Here is a 19,310-nt window from a genome sequence, read left to right as displayed (position 1 = left end):
TCTACCCCGGTCTCTAGCCTCACCCGTGCTGCCTTTGTGTCCTCTGCCCTGAGAGGCTGGAGCTGGGAGGGGCCGTTCCCAAGGCTCCCTGAGGCTTCCCAGTAGCATCTGCCAAGAGGAGACCGTGGTTGGAGATGAGAAGGCACAGACAAGCGAAAAGCCTCCCGCTTCTGAGACCAAGGGTTGCTGGAGGTTGTTGGCAACAGCTGCCTGAGCTAAAGGGGTGGGGTGATTCCTGTCTCCAGCCCCCCATGCGGAGGCAGTATGTTTTTAGGGTTCTAGAACCAATAGTGCAGCTGCAGATGCAAGCTCCCAGTGTCCACCCTGGAGGCACCAGCAACCCAGGATCCTTGGGTAACCATCCGGCTTTCTTTCTGCTCTTTACCCTTTTCTTTCTTCTTTCTGTCCTCCCAACACCTTTGCAACCCATCTCCCAAGTATTAGTTCCTCTGTGCAAAATACCTAGAATTGTTTCTTTTTTTCTTTTCTGATTGGTGCCTGGCTGATACACCCACCTGCTTGTAGGGCGGTAAACCACCCCTGTAAGAGAGGGGCAAGAAATACTGGTTGTTATGAAAAAGGTGACAATGATTATGTTGTCCAGCTATCCATAGCTCCAAATGGCCTGATACTGGGCAGTAATGGTCCTGCATGTATTTTTTGAGTAGAGGTTTTTATCCTGTTTGAAAGGAACGGATAGAGTAGCACAGTTGAACTGCTGGATTTGGTGTTACACATGGATGGATTTCAGACACAAGGCTGTTGACCCAACATCTTTTACAATTACCAAATTTACAGAGGAAGAAAAAGAAAGGAAAAAAAATATCCCCAAAGCTCTGTAATTCTCTGGCTCACCATTCTCTTCCTTCGTACCTTCAGAGTATACATCAAATATAATAAAACCAGTGAGTCAGCTTTAATGGTGTGGCTAAAAAGGGAGTGATCCCTCCAATCCTTCTAAACACTCTTGGCAGAGACTTTCCCTGCCACGGGGCATTGCCGATTGTTCTAACAATGCCTGGAAGGGAGCCCTTTCTCAGTAAGGTGGTAGGATCCTCTTTTGGGGTTTTCTTGAACAATTTTAGCAATGGCTTGTACACATACACAAGTGGCACCGACCACAGCATTTAAGTATGGTGAGGACCCCCAATTCCAAAATTACATAGCTGCCCATGTCGGTTTTTGTCTGAATAATGGGATAGACCCCTCTACCCCAACAATGTGAATGTGAATGAAGTGGAAAGGCCTCTTTCAAGGTTTCTCTCACATCAGGATAAGCAAAGGTGTGAGGAGGAATTGTAAAAATGAAGTAAAAATCATTTAGCTCTCTGTTGTCCAGCTGGCTGAAACTTCATGCCTACCTAGAGTTGCATATTAAATAGGCTGGTTCTATTTGAATTGTTTCATTAATTTCTTGGTCCCTGTGTCTCATTACACAGCAGAAACAGTTTGGATACTGTGTCTGAAAACACATAAGCTTTTACTGCCCATCCTGGCCCTAGTTTTTCTGTAGCTTCTAGACTAAAAGTGATAGAGCACACTGTTTACCATGAGAAATGAGAGGGTTCCTGCCAGATCTATAGGAGCCAGGAAGGACCTCCTGGGGCGATTCCTCTTGAAGCCTTTATAATTGAAAAATGATCCCATTTAAGTGAGTAGCCAACAAACCAGAATCACAACATTTATTTATTTTTAAAAGATTTTATTTATTTATTTGAGAGAGAAAGTGCAAGAGTGCACAAGCAGGGGGGGAGTGGCAGGTAGAAGGAGAAGCAGGGAGCCCAAGGCAGGCTCAATCCCAGGATGCTGGGATGGTGATCTGAGCCAAAGGCAGAGGCTTAACCATCTGAGCCACCCAGGTGCTCCAGAATCACAACAATTATAAATGTTCATATATGATGCAATTGGAGGGGACCAGGGTTGAAGAGAACTAAAGATGACTTGCTTCATTTCTTAGAAGTTGATTACTGTAGGTGTGGCCCCACCAATAACTATGCCCCCTCAAAGCAATAAAGGGAAAAGATTAGCTTTGGTGTGGACTCTGCCTTTAGCTCCCATGTTATCTCCAGGAGGCCTTCCCTGTCCTGAGAATCTGACTGGTGGCCCCATCCTATCTTCTGTCCTAGTACCTTGAACTTGTGGCAGTATCTTGGGGTTTAATTCCTTACTTACCTCTCCCAGTAGTGTGTGATGGCCCTGTGGTTAGATGCTGGCTACCTCTGCATCTCCTAGGCCCTCAGAAAATGTGGAAAGATGCTAGGGACAGAATCCAGATCAGTGAAGTTACAGGCAGAACTTCTTGCCTAAACACTTCTCTTATTTCCACTGACTCTGAACTAAAGGCCTGGAGAAGGCAAAAAGAAACTGCACAGTAGAGAAGCAACAAAGAGGGAATAAAAGAGGGAATCATCATGGAAAAGATAAGAAAAAGAGGACTCAGTGGGGCTTGGCATGACTGCCTTTATTAAACAGATACCACAGATGTAGTTGGAAAATCCAGGATCCTGTGCTCTGCAAAGTTAGGACAAATGAGCAACCAATTATGACCTACGCTTTGGAGGCCCATATTCCATGTCATTCCAGTTTTTAGGACAATGAATTGAAATCCAGATTTTCCTGAGCTAAAATGTGAATGGTTAGTGATGACTAACTGTAGGGCCAAATTTCTTCCCAAACCTACCCTTCTGCTGACAGATAGAGAAGCAACATATCATCAGAAAGGCCCCAAAAGGAAGGCAGTTGGTTTTTTTTTTTTTTTTTTTTTTTTTTTTTTTTTTTTTTTTTTCTGCTTGCTTTCCGTCTTTTGCTATAGGTTTTGCCATTAACCAGTGTCCAGGGGGAGTTCCTGCCACCTTCCTGAATAAGACCATTGAGTCTGCAATTGAAACTTGGCCTTCCAGGCTTTCCTTTCTCCTCTGACATATTCCTCTACAGAATGTTTGTGAATGCTTTCATTTCTGTCTCTTCGTGCGAGGGAAAAAGATGGAGAAAGTGGAGAGAAACTTATCTTTTTGATATTCATCCATTCAACAAAATTTTGTCAGTTGCTAAAGACTCAAACAGAGAGTTGGTGTGGTGGAATGATGTAGGGGCTCTGGAATCCAACAGACCTGGATGTGAATTCTGGTTCTGTTATTTACTAGTTGCCTAAATTACTATTTGCAGCTGCTAAATTAATCTCTCAGAGCCTCAGTTTCTTCCTCTGTAAAATAAGAATAGTAGCTACCCAGGTACACGGTCTTTTGGCCAATCTTGTGGGCATGGCTTGGTGGCTTTCCCCATCATCTGTCAAATGGCAGAGCTTTCTCTGTTTGCAAAAGGCTAGTCTGTCATTAAGAGCAATGTATAATAAGGTCTAGGATTTTCCATTCCCAAAAGATATTTTCAGCAACATGTATCAAGCAGTGTCTCAAAGGTTGTATCCTAGAATGGCCTCAGTCTTTAATGCTTACATCTGGAAATCTTATTGTCAGCTTGCTACAAGGAAATGTCATTGTCATAGAACACAGGAAATCTGGTTCTCCGGCCCCCAAGGCAGAGAGAAAAGTTGTCATTCGATGTCATGGCTGTCATGCTTAAGTTATGTTCATGGTGCTGGGTAGTGGAGGAGCCTTTTTGTCTACTCCCCCTGAATTGAGGGAGAACCATGAGAGGAAAGAATCATGTAGGTCTTCCTGGACCTTTAAAAACAGCTCAACAGTCATGGAGAGAAATATCACCATGGAAGAACTAAGAAATCCATGCATGTCATAGCTGATTATTAATTACCACTATCTTGAGACAAAAGAAAGGAATTTTGCTGGGGGCGGGGAACGATTCTGATTGAGGTTTGTCTCTTAAGAGTTTTGAATTTTTAGATTATGGATTTCTAAAAAGAAACTACTTATTACTTTGGGAGCTTGGCAGGAAGAAGGATGTTCCCTTGATCTTTGGCTGGTAGTTCCCTGTAAATGTTAACTTGGAGGGCTGTTGTGAGGATTATGGTAATGGTTAAAATGAGACATCTTTGGTATAACCAAAAGATGATGTGCTCAATGGTAGTTACTATTAACACAAGTCATAATACATATGAACACTAAGCAAAAGAGAGGTGGACCACTCAGGCTTTCTATAGACGATTACCTAGTTGGTTAACTTGACATGGTGAAAGATTAGAACATGGGGCCCAGGAGAAAGGGGCAGGATATGTGATGCAGTGGTAAAATCAAAGGCTTTGGCACGCAAACGATCTGCCTTTAAACCTTGTATTTTTTCTTCCTATGTTTATGCCAGTCCTTCCTTCTGAGTCCCCGTAAATTGGAGATAGGGATGCCTATCGCTGGGGATGCTGCGAAGGTCAGAGACAGTCGCTGATGTCCTGGAACTGCTGGGCCTCGGAAGCTATTGTTGGTTTGGAGAGGGACCTGCCCCTGGGACCTGCCCCAGGGACCTGTCGCCAGGAATGCTGCCCAGGCCGGATGACCGAGGAATGGCACTTGCAGCTGGGGCCAGGGGCTCCGACTGAGGAAGCCCAGGGTGGTCGGGTCGTGCGCCCAGGCTGAGGCCGAGGGTTCCCTGGGGCCTTCCGTTGGCAGTCTGAGCTGCCTCTGCACACGCCGGGGAGGATTAAAGCCAGATGTGGCTTGGCGGGGCTCGGGGGGTTGGGGCGGCTGCGCGGAGAAGCCAAGCTCTTGGAGCCTGGGACCGGAGACCAAGACGCAGAGCCAGACCTCGCCGTGACATTAAATGCAGGGGGGAGGAAAGGGATCTCAGGAGAGTTATGTAGCTGCGAGTCGGCGCCCCTAAATGACAGCCGGGCAGGCCACTGACGCGAGCGGCTCTGCCGCGCGGGGGCGCCCAGTGGAGGGCGCGCAGCACCGGCGGCCAATGGCTGGTGGGGTCGCGGGCGGGGCCGGGGGGCGGGGCGGCCGCGGCGCTCCAGCGGCGGGGGCGGAGTCGCGCTGGGGAGGCGGGGCACCCGGCAGCGGCAGCGGCTGCAGCGGCGGCCACAGCAGCCTCGGCGGCGGCCGCGGCAGAACTGGCAGCACCAGCGGCGGGTGAGGGGCTCGCGGCTCGCGGCTCGCGGCTCGCGGCTCGCGGCTGGCGGCGGCGCGCGGGCGGCCTCGAGGTTGGGGCGCAGGGCGGCTGCGCGGAGGGGCGCGGGATGGAGGGGCGGTGCCGGCTGCTGGGCTCCGAGGCGCCGGGGTCGCGGGAGATCCACCTGCTGGTAACGGAGCTACCCGCGCCGCGGCCCGACCGGGAGCTCGCGTCTCCGGCTGCTGCGGGGCGGGCTCGGGGCGCTGGCTGGGCCTCGGGGCGGGGCGCGGGCCGGGGCGCCCTGGTCGTGGGGTCAGCCCCGCGCCACCGCCGCCGCCGCTACAGCCCCTTGGTGCCGAGCGCTCTAGCTGTGGCCGGCAGGGCGCCTGGTGCGTTTCCCGGCGCTCCCCGGCGCGGCGGGGCTCGTCGACTTCGGGGCAAAGTGGAGGAAAGTGCGGGCTTAGGGGGTACTGGGAGGAAGGGAGAGTTGTCCGCGGGACCGGGCCGCCCCAGGGCCCTCACCGGCCCGGGGGTGGGCGCCTTTACGGGGCCGGGGGCAGGTGGGGTGGGGGCCAGGAGGTGCGGGGCATGGAGGCAGGGGTGCTCCCGCCGTGGCGGAGGCGGTGTGCAGCGGTCGTCGCGAATATTTCTACAAAGTGAAGGTGTGCGGGTCCGCCATCCCCCCAGGCCCCAGTTGCCCTGAAGGAGGAAGCTGCAAGTGGGACCCTTAGATTGGGTCTGGGTGATTGCACACAAAGTGTACCAGGTGACACCTCTGAGGCGTGTTTTATGAGCTGGCAGTCATACCACTTGCGCGCCCGCTTTTATTTCTCGCAGCGTGTGTTTCTCCTGAGCCCGTTTATTTGCTTACAGTCCGAATTGCGAAATATAAGCAGACATAATGTATATTTTTAATGCTTTTCATGTATTTTGCTGTTCTGCTTTTGCTCTCGGACGAATTCTCAAGAAAGATAATGATAGCGTCGTTTGGTGGAATATAAAACCTAAATTTAGAATCAGATAATGCTTTTTGTGGTTTATCTTTCGTTTTCTGAATGTTAAAAAAAATAGTTTTATTAACAGCTTATCATGGCATGGGATTCTTTAGTCCACACTTGTAAATCCAAAAACGTGCTGGACAGTGAAATTATGTAAGCTGTGTTAATGAAAAGTATTAAACCTTTGATAAATTTAAAATGAATTTTTACATAATTTGTATAAAGTTATATAGCTTACGTCATGGATTTCATGCTTCTGCCTTTCAGTCTTCAGGCACCTCTGTCCTGTCTATGGAATAATGAGGGAATATGCCAAGTGTTCAGCAAAGTGTTCTCAGCCATAAAATGTATTGAATAGTTCAGAAAACACTTTAAATTAAGGTTTTTGTATCCAATAATAAAACAATAGAACAGTCAAATAAAACAGGTTTTTCAGTTTGCGGTCTTGAGTTGAAGTTCCATATGTCTTTGGGAGGGTGAAGAAGATGATTGAAAGTTTTAGCTATCACATTTTTTATTGTTAAAGATTCGGATACATTAAGTGATAATCTCAGAGAGTATTAAGATGTTAGGTTGAAATTTTTGCAAATGTGGATACCGATAAAAATAATGACACAATTTGTTTCTTGCTTTAGGTAGTCAGTCAGTCCAGAGGGCTGTCCAGCCTGACTGCTTCTCCTGGTTGAAGATCATAGAGATCACTAGTTTTGCTTTAGTCTGGAGTCTTCAGTTGTACTGTACAGTTATATTTGATTAGTTTGGAAACCCTAATTAAAATGTACTACTACATTCTTACTGAGTAAAGTGCTCTTATATTTCTCCTGCAGAATTTTAGGTCTTATTTGTTAGTAGAATTGATAAGTATCTTCTTCAAACCAGAGCTTAATGGCTTCCTGGATCTAATTTTTTCATATTTGGTATATTCTTTGCATATTATTAATAGCATATCTATAGCTTACTTTGACTTTTGAAGTCATTCACTTTTACTGTCTCTACGTGTTAATATTGAATTTTATCATATGGGCGTTTTTTGTATTTAATAAAACTATTTAAAAATATCCTTTATGATTTCTTCTTTACTTCCCCATAATTATTAATTGGATGTTTATTCTAATAACCTGTATACTTTTAGATCTTTAGGACAAAATTCTTCCTGAAGTAGGGTGCAGCTAAGTATGTAGCAACAGAAAGCTAGATGCATTTTTATATAATGTTGCACCAGGATTGTAATTCTGTATTATATAATTCACTGAGTTATCACATCTCTTTTTATAATCAGAACTCATTATTAGGGTGCTTATTAATATAAGACAATATATTAGGCACTTTAAGGAATTTAGTACAAATTGTAGGATTTCACCACAAAGATTTTAAAATCTAAACCATCAATGTGAGCGTGTTTGATGTTAACTTGTCTTAACTATAGAAGATGAATAACTTTGGTTGTAGAAAATAGTGATAACTTCTGAGAATATCTTTGGAGTTCCTTGTTTTCAGATAGTAAGAAGAAGCAAGGAAGTAGAGGGGTTCAGTGCTTCCAGAATATGATGCCACAGTGAGAGCTGTTGGCTAAGGAGGGTTAGAAGACATGCTTGGATGTGTGTGTGGTGGGGGAGGGGTGCTTAGCTAGAGGTTACAGGAAGTGAGAAATTTGTTTAAAGTCTTAGGTTTATGGGGCGCCTGGGTTAAGCCTCTGTCTTCTACTCAGGTCATGATCCCAGGGTCCCGGGATCTCCCACACCGGGCTCTCTGCTCAGAAGGGAGACTGCTTCCCCCTCTCTCTCTCTGCCTGCCTTTTTGCCTACTTGTGATCTCTGTCAAAATCTTTAAAAAATAAAAAATTTTAAAAAAAGTTTTAGGTTTAAACTCAGAAATTTCCTATGAATTTTGCAGCTTATTTCCTAGTAAATACATATTCATTATAAAAGAGAAAATTTTTGAAATTCACACACTGTTGGGTGAAGTTAATACCTCAGGAAGGTGCTCTAGACTGGGAGTGGCCCTTGCTCTTCTCTTCATTCTTACAAGGTGCAGGTGGCCTAGTTTGAAAGGCAAAGGGCAGTAGGTAAGCGCTTGAACTTTGAAGTCCTACAGATTAGTGTTCCCTCTCCAGTTTAATAATGCCTGTCTCAGGCAGGCATTATTAATGTGAAACTAATGTGAAACTAATGTGACATTGTGTGTCAATTATACTTCAGTTAAAGAAAAGGTCTGCCTCTTAGGGTTTTGTTGAAGATTTAAAGCATATAGTGGTTGCATAGGAAACACTCAGTGCCTTGTAGAGTCTGTCATTCTTACCATCAGTACTATCCCTTAGTCTAGGGGGGATTTCTAGTCACTATGTTCAGTTTTACAACTGTAGCTGACATGGTGGTTTCTGAATTGCCTGCCAATGGCTACTTTAATCAGCCATACTTTGTAGCCAAGGGAATTGTCCCTGGGGCTTGTGAGGCATTTTTGGAAGTGCATTAACTTACCCCAGTACAGTGTGTCTCAGTATGTTGCCAAGTGCATCTTGTGGTCCCTTTGAGGTCACTGGGAATCCGTGAACATCTTGGAGTGCCTGACATGCCCCCAGGGAAAGAGACTGGCAATGCATAGTGCAGACCAAACCCGTGGCTGGCTGCAGTTTTGTTTGTTTGGTTTGCTTTTATTTTTTAACACAATTAACATTTATGGAGAACCTATTAAATGCTAGGTGAGTATACTTAAGTACCCATAAGGACTTGATTGAATTTGATGTTCAGATTTTCTGAGTGAAAGCAGAACGAGGTCCTAGGTCCTGCAGTGTTCTGGTTGGGTTGCTTCGTTTCCTAAATGCCTTTTCGTATTCCCAGTTGACACCTTGGGAGCAGGTTACTCACCTGAAAAACTACATTTCTTTTATGATAATGATAAATGGCAATAATCACTGTGACTTTTCTATGGTTTATAAACATTATTTGTGTCCTAGAAGTGGAGCCAGGCCAGGTGGTTTGCTTGTTTTATGGATGAAACAAGGCCTAAATCAGTGGCACACCTGAAGTCCTATATATAATGATGTTGCTGGAGCTAGAGCCCAGGTTTTTTGATGCTTGTCTGTTGTAGTCTCCCAGTTTTTCTTAAAGTTTTCAAAACATTGACTATTATTTTGCAAGAGGAAAATGGAGGAGTATGATGATTTTGTTTCATAGGACCCGTTGCATGATCCTCAGAGTTAATCAGCTTCAAATCTGTGGCTTCCTATTTGTTTAATGAGCCCCACAACCTCTCCCTTTAAATAATGAGCCATAACTTTCTTTTTTTGCAGACAAAACCGAATCAAGGAGGAGGGAATATAGTTTGAAGCTCTTTTTCTGGAGGAGAAACATCGTATGATTCTAGTATATTAAATGAATTGTTTAGATGCGGGTATAATCTTGGTAGCTGGGGATTAGCCCAGCCAAAAGTTTGTTCATAATGGTGAGTGATAAATGAAGAAAGTAGTATTTTGCATTATTGAACAAGTTTTCCTTTCTCTTTTTCCCCTGAACAGGAAGAAAGAAGCCTGAGACAGCAGCCTATGACGACTGTGAAGACAATCCAGAATTGCAATTATGAATGGTGTTGCTGCTGGGCTCCTTCTGCAGAGCATCTGAAATGAACCTCTCTTATTGATTGTTTTTATTGGCCCCGAGCCAGGAGTACTGGATTCAGTTGACTTCAGGATTAGAAAGAGAACTGTTTTGGTTATCATCATAAACATATGAACCAGTGTGATGGTGAAATGAGATGAGGCTCCGAAATGGAACTGTAGCTACTGTTTTAGCATTTATCACGTCGTTCCTGACTTTATCTTGGTATACTACGTGGCAAAATGGGAAAGGTAAGGCAAATATCTCCAAAAATGTGCATGAAATATAGTAGTAAACAATGCATAAATGCTTGGGTTAAGCACCACAACAATCTGCATTTTGCATGCTCTCTGCTGGAGGCCTGCTAGTTTCTTTCTGATGCAAAAATGAAACTGTATTCTTGGACAGAGGAGACAGAATTTCTAATCTGAATGGGGTTTGTTTTCGATTCCTTATAATTGCTCTTGGAGAAATAGATAATGATCAGTGGTTATATTATACATGGCAGCCAAGCTGAATAACAAAGACTTTTGTTTTGGCATTTTATTTTTATTAAACATCATAAATGTTTAATAAGCTTCCTTGTACTGGATGTTGTTTAAAGTGCTTAAAAGGACACAATCAGCGCCTTCATGAAATTTACATGCTGATTATAGTAATGATTTGGTGCTGTTGTAGTTAATGATTTAAACTACATGTGTTGACAGATTGCTCTTTGGGCAAGAGTATTTATGAAGTAGGTGAGGATAAATTCTTACTCAAAATTGGAAACCAGTTTTAAGTTTATTGTGTTTAGACTGTTGAATTGTGTTTTTAAGGAAGGTTATTTGTTAAGTGGTATTCAGGGATAATGCCTTTGCTTTTTTTTTTTTTTTTTTTTTAATTTATTTGAGAGCTCAGAGACAATGGGGGAAGGGCAGAGGGAGACGTTAGAGAGAGAAAATCTTTTTTTTTTTTTTTTAAACTTTATTTATTTATTTGAGAGAGAGCATGAGAGGAGAGAAGGTCAGAGGGAGAAGCAGACTCCCCACGGAGCTGGGAGCCTGATGCGGGACTGGATTCTGGGACTCCTGGACCGTGACCTGAGCCAAAGGCAGTTGGTTAACCAACTGAGCCACCCAGGCGCCCTAGAGAGAGAAAATCTTAAGCAGTCTCCATACCCAGTACAGAGAGTGACTCGAGCTCAGTCTCACAACCCTGAGATCATGATCTAAAAAATCAAGAATTGGACGGTCAGTCTACTGAGCCAGCCAGGTGCTCCCATTCCTATGTTAATCTAGGGAAAGTTGATGGCATAGAAGGATGGAAGTACATATTTTGTTTTTTAGAATCGTTAGAGTAGTCATCATCTCCAGATTATTAGGGTCCTGTTTTAGTAACTTATATGAAGATAACTGAAAAGATGCATTCATTACTTAATTTTCCTCTGGTGTGTGTATAGGTATATATATATGCAGATGTGTATATATCTGTGTGAGTACATATGTATAAAATAAGCCGATTAAAGTGAAAAGCATAGGATCTGTTCTTTGAGCAAGTATACTATCTCTTGCAAGTATACGATCTCTCTCTTTTTTTTTTTTTTTTTTTTTTCCTGAGTTGGGCTGTAATTTTGAGAGGAACTGTTTCAGGGAGAAATGAATGAAAAACTTGCTGAAGACCTTTATTTTTTGTGGACAAATATATACAATTTGGATTTCGTTTTTTAATTGTATGGAAAGGAGAAGACATACTTAGGAAGAACTTTGGTTAATTTAATCAAACTGTTGATTGTCCCAGACATGACCAAAACAGATGCCTGGCCTTATAGTTTACTTATTGAAATAAGAGAATTGACCGTGAGGGGCATATCTGGATTTTTTTCTTGAAACTTATCTATTCAGAGTTATAGTAATGGAGAAATGTGATCCTTTTCACTGAGTCTTATGTAAGGGATTAAAACTTTCGGAATCTCTATTCCACTTACCTTGTTTCTTGTGTAAAGGCATTATAAGCATTATTTTCTTTGTGGATTAAGTTGTCTTTAGGGGCCCCTGGGTGGCTCAGTTGGCTGATCACAGTCTTGGGCTCGGGTCATGATCCCAGTGTCCTGGGATTGAGCCCCATGTCACTCTGCTCAGTGGGAAGCCTCCTTCTCCCTGTCCCTCTCCCTCTGCCTGCTGTTCCACTTGCATGTAGGCATGTACTTTCTCTCTGTCAAATAAACAAATAAAATCTTTAAAAAAATTGTCTTTAGAATCAAAATTTAAAACATAGAAATATTCTTTCCTTCTGTGATATTAGATACACATAAAGTCTGTTCTCTTTGATTATCATTCTTTGACCAGCTCTGTAATCCTTTCATGCATATTCTTCTGCTCTGTTTTTCTGCTTAGTGTTTTGTCCAGACTCTTTCAGGTGTCAACAGATGACTCCTGTTATGGTTATACAAGATCCTGGTTGTTTTTGTTGTTGTTTATTTTTGTTTTTGTTTTGGGTTTTATTTATTGGAGAGAGGGAGAAGCAGGCTCTCTGCTGAGCAGGAAACCTGACGTGGGCCTCAATCCCAGGACCCCTGGGATCATGACCCGAGTCAAAGGCATATGCTTGATGAACTGAGCCAACCAGGTGCCCCAGTCCTCTGTGTTTTAATGCTATCGTTTATGTAACTGATTTAACTGCTGAGCATTTGGATTCTTTCTAGATCATTCTGGCAGTCAGATAGTCTGGATTTTCCAGAGCAGGCCTGCTCTTAGATAGTTAGGTCTAGTACACTCATCAACCATGTGGTCTGATTTTTATATTGAAAGCGTGGTTTCCATAATCATTGACTTTGCTGGGCTAGTAGTTTTTATTTTTCATTCACTCATCGGCCCCTTAATGTACTGCCTAGCACTGCATTAAATGCTATGAATATGAAAGAAATAATAAACTTAACACCTTTGAGAGGCTCAGGGACTGGTAGGGGAAGATTCAGGTAAACAAAACAAATATGATACCATCAATAGATTGAGATAGAAGTAATAACCCAGTGCTGGGGAAGCATATTACATGTTATATATGATTTCATTTAATCCTTATAACAAGCCTGGGAAAAAGAATTACCCCCTTTCACTAGATGAGAGAACTGAGGGAAAGTGGTTGAGAAACTTGACAAGGTGGTACATTTAAGTGGTAAAGTGAAGTTTGAGCTCAGTCATGCTGGTTCCAGGTATTATGTTCTTAGCTCTTGGTCGGCTTGCCAGAAGAGCAGAGACTGAAGATACTAATTCTTGAATCACTTCACAGAGGAAGAATAAATAGGGAGATGATGCCAGGCAGAGTAGTAGATAGTGGGCACGTCAGGTAGAGAGGTCCTTGTGCAGCCAAAAAGCTCTGAAACGGTGTAGTATATTTGTGCCTTGGAATTAGGAGACACTCAGTTTCATAGGCATGTAAGATTCCTAGACTCTCAAGGTTTAGTTGGTAATCACAGTGCAGTCCTTAACCTATTTTTCATAGGTCTTCATCTAACACTTGGAAGAATACACGAGCTGGTCCATGGGATTGGCATAAGTTTGGGAGGATGTTAGGAACCCAGCCAGGGAAGATGGAGTTTGGGGTTGGGGATACCAGTTTTAGCAGAGCATGCAGAACTAAATGAGGCAGAATTCCAATTATGTGGAATAGACAGGTTTGGAAAGTTGTATGCAGACATTGTGAGAGGGGACCAGAGTCATTCATTACATGTCTCACTTGTAGCTGGGGTTCTCCTAAGGAACTTCCTACTTTGCTCAGGCACAATCCAGAAACTGGGGAAGACCGAGCAAGCAATCCATCTGCTCATAGGAACATATAATATTCATGTACATGTTTGTGTGTGGACATGTGTTTTCATTTCTCTTGGGTATTTGTCTAGGGGTGGAATTGCTGGATCATTTAGTCACTCTATATTTAATCATTTGAAGAGCTGCGAGACTGGTTTTCTTTTTTTTTTCCCTTTTTTAAGATTTTATGTATTTATTTGACAGATAGATATCACGAGTAGGTAGAGAGTCAGGCAGAGAGAGAGGAGGAAGCAGGCTCCCTGCTGAGCAGAGAGCCCGATGTGGGGCTCGATCCCAGGACCCTGAGATCATGACCTGAGCTGAAGGCAGAGGCTTTAACCCACTGAGCCACCCAGGCGCCCCCAGACTGTTTTTCATAGCAACCGGACTATTATGCATTCCTTCTAGTAGCATATGAGAGTTCCAGATTCTTCACATTCTTGACAACCCAGATTATCAAGCTCTCAATTCTCATTCTAGTGTTGGGGATATAGTGTTTTATTGTGATTTTGAGTGGCATTTCTCTGATGACTAATGATGTCTAGCATCTTTTTATATTCTTTTAGCAGTTTGCATATATTCTTTGGGAAATTCTCAGTTTGAATCCTTTGCTTATTTAAAAAAATTAAAGTCTATTTATTAAACTGTAAGAGTTCTTTATATATTCTGGATATAATTTACTTAGCAGATACTTGATTGGCAAATATTTTCTCCCATTTTGTGGGCTGTCTGTCACATTCTTGGATCGTGCCCTATGAAGCACAAGAGTTTTAAATTTTGGTGAAATTCAAATTTTTTTGTTTTTTTTGTTGCTTTGTGCTTTTGGTGTCATATCCAAGAGTTCATTGTCAAACCTGAAATAATGAAAATTCTGTGCTTGCTTCTAAGAGTCTTGGCCTTTAATCCATTTTTAGGTCAATTTTTGTGTGTGGTATGAAGTAAAGATCCTACTTGATTCTTTTGCATCTAGCTATCCAGTGGTCCTAGCCATTTGTTTACCCCCATTGAATGGTCTAGGCACTGTTGTTGAAAATCAGTTGATCATAAATGTATAGATTTATTTCTGGACTCTCAATTCTAGTCCATTGATATTCCTTCCTTCTAATACAGCACCATTTTGATTATTACATTGTAGTGACTTCTGAAGTTTGGAAGTATAAATTCTGTTAGTTTATACTTTTTCAGGATTGTTTGGCTATTTTGGGTCCCTTGCAGTTCCATGTGAATTTTAACATCTGCCTATCAATGTATATAAAGAAGTCAACTGGGATTATGCTAGGGATTGCTTTGAACCTATAGATCAGATTAAGTACCATTACCATCTTAATAGTGTTCAGTCTTCCAATCCATAAAACATCGGATTTCATTTATTTAGGTCTTTACTTTTTTTTCAATGATTTTTGCATACATTTACACAGTTTAAGGTTTATGCTTCTTTTTAAAAATTTATGCCCAAGTATTTTATACTTTCTGATAGCATTTTGGATGGAGTTGTTTTCTTTTTTTCTTTTTTTTTTTTAAATTTTTTATTTTTTATAAACATGTATTTTTATCCCCAGGGGTACAGGTCTGTGAATCGCCAGGTTTACACACTTCACAGTACTCACCAAAGCACATACCCTCCCCAATGTCCATAACCCCACCCCCCTTCTCCTAACCCCCCTCCCCCCAGCAACCCTCAGTTTGTTTTGTGAGATTAAGAGTCACTTATGTTTGTCTCCCCCCCCAATCCCATCTTGTTTCATTGATTCTTCTCCTACCCACTTAAGCCCCCATGTTGCATCACCACTTCCTCATATCAGGGAGATCATAGGATAGTTGTCTTTCTTTGCTTGACTTATTTCGCTAAGCATGATACGCTCTAGTTCCATTCATGTTGTCGCAAATGGCAAGATTTCATTTCTTTTGATGGCTGCATAGTATTCAGTTGAGTATATATACCACATCTTCTTGATCCATTCATCTGTTGATGGACATCTAGGTTCTTTCCATAGTTTGGCTATTGTGGACATTGCTGCTATAAACATTCGGGTGCACGTGCCCCTTTGGATCACTACATTTGTATCTTTAGGGTAAATACGCAGTAGTGCAATTGCTGGAGTTGTTTTCTTAACTTTGTCAGTTTTCATTGCAAGTGTATAGAAACACAATTGATTTCTGTATATTGATTTTGTATTCTGCAACCTTCCTGAGCTTATTTATTCTTATAGTGGATTCCTTAGGATCTTCTGTGTACCAGATCATGCCATCTGTGAATACAAATAATTTTATTTCTTCATTGCTAGTATGAATGCTTTTTCTTTGTGTTGTTTAATTTTTCTGGCTAGAACCTTCATTTCAGTGTTAAATAGAAGTAATGTGAGAGCTGAGCTCCTTGTCTTGGTCTTAAGGGGAAAGCAGCCAGTCTTTACATTTATTTAAGTGGAATATTAGCTGTGGTTTTTAAGTAAATGTCTTTTTTTCAGGTGAAGGAAGTTGCCTTTTAGTCCTGGCTTGCTGAGTGTTTTTATCATGAAAGTATGTTGAATTTTGTAAAATGAATTTCCTGTGTCTGTTGAGTGATTTTTGTTGTTGTTGTTGTTTTGTTGTTGTTGCTCTGTATTCTGTTGATAAGATATATTACATTAAATGATTTGTATGTGTTCAACTAACCTTGCATCCTTAAGGATAAGTAACACTTGGCATGGTGTATAATTCTTTTTAGATGTTGCCGGATTTGGTTTGCTAGTATTTGTTGGGGATTTTGGATCCATAGTCAGAAGGGTTATTGGTCTGTAGTTTTCTTATTTTGTGTTTGTCAGTTTTTGATATTAGGGTGATACTCATTTCATAGAAAGATTTGGGAAGTGTTCTTTTCTATTTGGAAGAGTTTGTGGAAAATAAGTGTTCTTTAAATGTTTGGTGGAATCAGCGCTGATATCATCTGGGCCTGGGCTTTTCTTTGTGAAAAGACCCACAGCAAGTAATAAGATTCTGTCAGTTTTTTGATGACTGATAGAATCTTATTACTTGTTACGGTTCTTTTCAGATTCTCTATTTCTTCTCCAGTGAATTTCTGTAGGCTGTATTCTACTAATTTGTCCATTTCATTTAAGGTATGTAATTTATTGGTGTATAGTTGTTCATCATATTTCTTTATAGCCCTTCCTGTTCTTGTGAGATCAGTAGTAATGCCCCCTCTTTTAGTACTCTAATAGTTTTAGGGTTTTTTTTTTCCCTTGGTCAGACTAGCTAAAAGTTTGTCGATTTTGTTGACCTTTCAAAGAACCACCTTTTGTTTTCTTGATTTTCTCTGTCTACTCTCTATTTCATTACTTTTTTTAAAAAAATGTTTTTATTAACATGTACTATATTATTTGCCCCCAGGGTACAGGTCTGTGAGTCGTCAGGATTACACACTTCACAGCACTCACCATAGTACATACCCTCCCCAATGTCCATAACCCAGCCACCCTATCTCCACCCCTCACCCTCAGCAACTCTCAGTTTGTTTGGTGAGATTAAGAGTCTCTTATGGTTTGTCTCCCTCTGATGCCACCATTTTTCATTTTTTTCCTTCCCTACCCCCCCACAACCCTCCACCCTGCCTCTCAGATTCCTCATATCAGAGAGATCATATATTTCATTACTTTCTACTCTAATCTTGATACTTTCCTACCTTCTGTTTCTTTTAGGCTTAGTTTGCGCTTCTTTTTTTGGTGGAGGTAAGGTTTCTCTAGAAGGCAAGGTCATTGATTTGAGATCTCTTTTCTTTCATAATATGGGTATTTACAGCTGTAAACTTCCCTCTAGACACTGCTTTAGTTGCATCCCATATTTTGGTGTGTTCTGTCTTGATTTTCAAGCATTTCAAAGTGTATTCTGATTTCTTACTTTTTTCTTTTACTGGTTGGTTGTTTAGGAGAGTGTTAATTTTCTCAGATTTGTGAGTATCCCAGATTTTTCTGTTATTGGTTCCTAATTCCATTTCATTGTGGTCAGAAGACATACTTTATATTATTTCTATCCTTTTAAATTTATTTAGATTTTTAAAAATAATCTAGCATATGTTCTATCCTCGAGAATGTTGCATGTGCACTTGAGACTCTATATGCTGCTGTTGTAAGATGGAGTGTCCTCTAGATGTCTGTCAGGTCCTGCTGGAGTAATAGTGCTCTTCAAGCCTTCTGTTTCCTTGTTGACCTTCTCTCTAGTTGTTCTTTCCATTATTGAAAGTAGAGAATTGAAGACTCCCAACTATTGCTATAGAATTATCTATTTCTTTCTTCATTTTTTTCTTTTTTGCTTCATGTATTTTGGTGTTCTGTTATTGGGTACATGTATTTTTTATTTTAAAATATTTTTATATTTATTTTCTATTAATTATTATTGAATATTCCCTGTTTATCTCTAGTAACATTTTTGTTTGAACATCTGTTTTGTTTGTTGTTAGTGTATCAGTATATAGCCATTCCAGCTTTTCTGTGGCTTCTACTTGTATCTTATGCTTTATTCTGTTCTTTGACTTTAATCTATTTGTCTTTAAATCTACAGTTTGACTCCTGTCAACAATCTATAGTTTGATCATGATTTTCTGGATCTAGTCTGAAGATGTCTACTTTTTGTTCAGACTGTTCTCCATCCATTCTTCCTGTTATTGATATAGTTTGATTTATATCTGCCATCATTTTGTTTTTTATATGTCTCATATCTTTTTCTTCCTCTTCTGTACTTTTTTTGCATTGATTGAATATTTTCTAATGTAGCATTTTAATTTCATTAATGACTTTTTTCACTGTTTTTTGAGTATATTTTAGTGGTTGTTCCAGGCTTTATCATTTACATTGCAGCCTATCAGAATCAGCTTCAGATTTATGCTACATTAATTGCAGTAATATATAGAAATGTTACCTCTGTTTAGTGCTGTCACCCCCCCCTTTTTGTGTTGTTATTGTTTTATGCTTTACATCTGTCAATATTATAAACCCAACAATACATTGTTATTATTTTACCATCTGTTATTTCCTTAGCACATTGCAGCTTTATTCTCACCTATCTCCTTTGTTCTGTTATTGGCAAATGTATTACATTTCCATGTGTTACAGGCTTGGTGATACTTATATGCATATCGTTTTATACTATTTTTAAATAATTGAAGAGAAAGAAAAAGTGTGCATTAATAGTGTCTATTATCATTATATAATCACTGGTGCTCATTATGTGGATTTAAATTGCTGTCTAGGATTACTTGCTTTCAGCTTAATGATTTCCTTAAGTATTTCTTGTAAGGAACGAATGCCTGCTAGCAATAAATCCTTTCAGTTTTTGTTTATCTTGGGATATGTGTATTTCACCCTTCATTTTTTAAATACAGCTCTGCTGGACTTAGGATTCCTGGTTGACAAGGATTTTGTTTTGTTTTGAAGGGCTTTGTGTTATCCTACCACCTCTTGGCCTCCAGTATTTCTTCTGAAAAGTTAGCTGTTGTTCTCCTTGGGTTAGGGTTGTCTTGTCAGTGATGAATCATTTTTCTTTTGTGTTTTTCAAGATTGTTTTGTGTTTGGCTTTTATCATTTTTATCGTGATGTGTCTTTTGATGGGCTTTGCTTCCTAGATGTGTAGGTTACTGGTTTTCAGTAACTTTGGGAAGTATTCAGTCTTTTTTTTTAATTTTTTTTTTTTGTATTGCTTTTGTCATTGTTGTTGTTGTTTTTACCTTTCTCTCTTCTTCTTGATTCCCTGTATATTTCTGATGTTATTCTTAACGGTATCCCAAATTTCTATGAGATTCTGTTCATTTTTCTTCTTTTTTCCTTTCTCTTTTCCTTTCTTTCTTCAGTTTATATAATCTCTACTGATCTCTCTTCAAGTTAGCTAATTCTTTCTTTTGCTAGTTCATATCTACGGTTGAGGTCCTCTAGTGTTTTTAATTTCTATTA

General features: G+C 40.8%; 1 protein-coding gene across 6 annotated transcripts in view; it reads left to right on the top strand.

Moving 5' to 3' along the window:
• MGAT4A (alpha-1,3-mannosyl-glycoprotein 4-beta-N-acetylglucosaminyltransferase A) overlaps window positions 1-19,310 on the top strand; it is a 155,903-nt gene that overhangs the window by 34,126 nt on the left and 102,467 nt on the right. For 2 of the 6 annotated variants that reach the window (XM_045077791.1, XM_045077788.1), the window contains exons 1-2: window positions 4,951-5,036; window positions 9,529-9,858. In XM_045077791.1, the coding sequence (XP_044933726.1) occupies window positions 9,765-9,858 (94 nt within the window). In that variant the 5' untranslated portion in view covers window positions 4,951-5,036; window positions 9,529-9,764. Of the gene's footprint in view, window positions 1-4,950; window positions 5,037-5,082; window positions 5,108-5,139; window positions 5,207-5,323; window positions 5,469-9,528; window positions 9,859-19,310 lie in introns of those variants that run through there. The other 4 variants (XM_045077790.1, XM_045077789.1, XM_004752880.3 and 1 more) reach the window with 4 other exon arrangements.

The sequence above is a fragment of the Mustela putorius genome, unplaced genomic scaffold (genome assembly GCF_011764305.1).
Source record: "Mustela putorius furo isolate JIRA1106 unplaced genomic scaffold, ASM1176430v1.1 tig00000224_pilon_pilon_pilon, whole genome shotgun sequence".
NCBI lineage: Eukaryota > Metazoa > Chordata > Mammalia > Carnivora > Mustelidae > Mustela > Mustela putorius.
The sequence above is the reverse complement of the archived record's forward strand: the minus strand, read 5'-3'. Positions and strand labels throughout refer to the sequence as shown.